The 2,959-nt window shown below is 56.6% G+C and overlaps 1 protein-coding gene across 1 annotated transcript in view; it reads right to left on the minus strand.

Moving 5' to 3' along the window:
- Positions 1–510: 510 nt before the first annotated feature.
- The window catches only part of TSTA3 (tissue specific transplantation antigen P35B), a 2,705-nt gene continuing 256 nt past the window's right edge, over positions 511–2,959 (minus strand). The window contains exons 2-10 of the mRNA XM_010154752.1: positions 2,867–2,956; positions 2,538–2,666; positions 2,388–2,461; positions 2,039–2,172; positions 1,817–1,881; positions 1,540–1,606; positions 1,374–1,453; positions 1,030–1,129; positions 511–566 (exon numbers count right to left, since the gene is read on the minus strand). Coding sequence (XP_010153054.1) covers positions 511–566; positions 1,030–1,129; positions 1,374–1,453; positions 1,540–1,606; positions 1,817–1,881; positions 2,039–2,172; positions 2,388–2,461; positions 2,538–2,666; positions 2,867–2,956 — 795 coding nt within the window. The remainder of the gene's footprint in view (positions 567–1,029; positions 1,130–1,373; positions 1,454–1,539; positions 1,607–1,816; positions 1,882–2,038; positions 2,173–2,387; positions 2,462–2,537; positions 2,667–2,866; positions 2,957–2,959) is intronic.

Consider the following 2,959-nt stretch of genomic DNA (forward strand, 5'->3'; position numbering starts at 1 on the left):
TTGTGTATTTTTTTAATAAATGTCATATTTAAAGCTGAAGCCTTCCCCCTTTGGGTCTCCCCATCTCAATGCTGGGGGCTTTGGTACATCCCCATGTACCAAAAGCAAGAGCAAATGCTGAGCTGCCCTTCCTGCCCGGGAGAAACCACCCTGATCACCTTCCCTTTATTACAGTCTAATTACAGGTAATTAGCAGCGTAGCCCATCACAGCTCAGCAGGAGGGACCCCAGACAGGGTGGTGGCAGCTGGTACCATGGCCTTTGGGATGACCCATCCTTCTTTCCCCCCTTGTCCGGGGTGTCCTGCACTGCTCCCAGCAGAGGGCAGGAATGTGGGGGCTGCTCACAGGACTTTTACTTTTACTTCCCTTTTACTTTGGAAATATCCTTGTTGCTTCCTCCCCGCCCCCCCCCGCCAGCCCTGTCCTCTGCCCCAGCAAAGGACAACCCTGAGATGAAGAGGATAGTGCCGGTGCCGGGTGACGCCGGTGTCGGTTCCGCTTTGGCCCATCACTTCCTGGCATTGGTGTAGTTGGCGCTGAACCAGGCGCAGGTCTCCATCACGGCTGGGGAGGGAGAAGGTGGGATGGGTTTTGGGGGTTGAGAATGCAATTTGTTCACAGAATCATGGAATGGTTTGGGTTGGAAGGGATTTCAAAGACCATCCAGTTCCAACCTCCCTGCCATGGGCAGGGACACCTTCCCCTAGACCAGGTTACTCAGACCCCCATCACCTTGAATATTCCCTAAAATGGGGCAACTCCCACCCCTCTGGAAAAACTGGTCCAGTGCCTCACCACCCTCAGCATAAAAAATTCCTTCTCTATCTGGTCCGATTCTGCCCTGTTTGAATATAAAAACCATCACCCCTTGTCCTATTGCTACAGCCCCTCCACCTTTCTTCTAAGCACCCTTTGGGTGTTGAAAGGAAGGACTCCCCTGATGCCACCAAGGTTCTGTGAAGACCCCCCTGATGCCACCAAGGCAGTGGGTGGCACCTCCATGTTCCGTGGAGACCCCCCATCTCACCTTGCCTGAAGGGTGTGAACTGGAAGCCGGGTAGGTAGCGCCGGAGCTTGGCATTGCTGGCTGTCTTCTTGAACTGCCCGTCCGCTTTGGTGGTGTCGAACTGGGATGGGAGGGATTAAGGGAAAACAAAGGAAGAAAACCAGGTCTTGCTCTGCCCCACCTTGTCCTGGCTGGGGTAGCGGAAGGGATGCTCAAAGTGCTGGAGTAGGTGGGATGTTCAGGGTGCTGCTCTGGACCACAGCATCTCCCCTGGAAGCCCCTATGGGTGCTGGTGGAAAGTGGGGGGCCCCCCATACCACAGCAGTCCTGTGAGGTTGGGGGGGTCATCTTGCAGTGAAGGATACGACAAGCTCTCCCCTGAAGTCCATGGCCTCCACGATCGCCTCTGCTGCCTCCCTGATGGAGACTTCATCTTCTTCTCCCACTGTGGAGAAGGGCATGATTGTGGTCATTCCATCCACTTGGGAAGGGGTTGAAGCCCCTTGTTTCAGGGGACTGGATGGGGCTTACCTGACAAAATGATGGGCTCTACCTCATCATATTCCCGCAGGACCCACAGGAAGAGCCGGGCCAAGTCCTACAGAGGGGCAGATGGCTCTTGGGGGGGATGGCTGTTGTACCCCAGCCCTCCCATCACAAGTGGACCCAACCCTGAGGATGGCCCATGCTGCCCAGGACAACCCAAGTGGGATCAGAGCCTGCTGGGGTCCGGGCACCAGCCCCTCCAGCCCCATACCCTGCCCTGCCCAAGCCATGGGAGGTGACCGCTCTCCGAGGCCACGCATACCAGGGAGTAGATGAACTGTCTCCTGGGCTTGCCCGTGCCCCAGACGGTCAGAGCAGAGCCGGTCTCTGGAAGAGGAAAGAGAGCGTGTCCATGAGCATCAGAGCCACCTCCACTCACCCCAGCCACCCTGCAGAGCAGCTCATGGAGCAGAAGGGGAGAAATAACCAAACAACCCAACCCTTCCCCAGAACAAAAAGCCATCAGAAGCCCTGCCACACTCACGTTTGGCCAGGTAGACCTTGTGGATGAGCCCTGGCAAGACGTGGCCGTCCTCAATGTTGAAGTTGTCATGTGGCCCGAATACGTTGGTGGGAATGACGGCGGTGAAGCGGCAGCCGTGCTGCTCGAAGTAGCCCCTGGGGGCGGGGGTGGGGTGTCAACCAGCCATAGTCACCCATCCCTCCAGCACAGAGCTGTTCCCAGAAGACCCCAGCCAGCAGCATGTCCATCTGCTGAGCCCAGGTACCTCCCCAGCTCCATTTAAATCCCAGGAGCCCCAGGGAATTCCCTTTGCCCTGATAACAAGAGGGTGCTCGAGGCCTGCAAGGGCTCTCCCGTGTCCCTCCCACACCTATTCTGGATGTCAATCATCCTCTTGGCGTAGGAATAGCCGAAGTTGGAGCTATGTGGTGGTCCATTGTGAATCTGGGGACAAGAGAGCAGAGTTAAGAAGGGCAGGGACCCCCCACCCCGGGCTGTGCATGGGGATGGAGATGCTCACCATGCTCTCGTCAATGGGGTACGTTGTCTTGTCTGGGAAGATGCAGGTGGAGAGGCAGGAAACCACCTTCTGCACCCCTGTCTCGTATGCTGTGTGCAGGACATTGTCGTTGATATGGATGTTTCTCCTCTGGGGATGAAGAGATTTGTCCGATCTGGGGGATGGGGACCCCCCAAAACCCTGCACCCTATGGATAGTAACTCCAGAAACCAGAGGAGCTCTGGTTTTGCCCCCGGAGCAGAGTATGTGTTCCCATGCCACAGCTTGGGAGGACAGGGGATTGCAGTATCCACAGGGACCCTGATACCACCCATTCCCCAGGCTCTCACCCAAAAATCCAGGTTGTAGCGAATGTTTTTGAAGAGGCCCCCGACCATGGCAGCCAGGTGGATGACGTGGGTGGGTTTGTGCCGCTCAAACAA

The sequence above is a fragment of the Eurypyga helias genome, unplaced genomic scaffold, assembly GCF_000690775.1.
Source record: "Eurypyga helias isolate BGI_N326 unplaced genomic scaffold, ASM69077v1 scaffold8337, whole genome shotgun sequence".
Lineage (NCBI taxonomy): Eukaryota > Metazoa > Chordata > Aves > Eurypygiformes > Eurypygidae > Eurypyga > Eurypyga helias.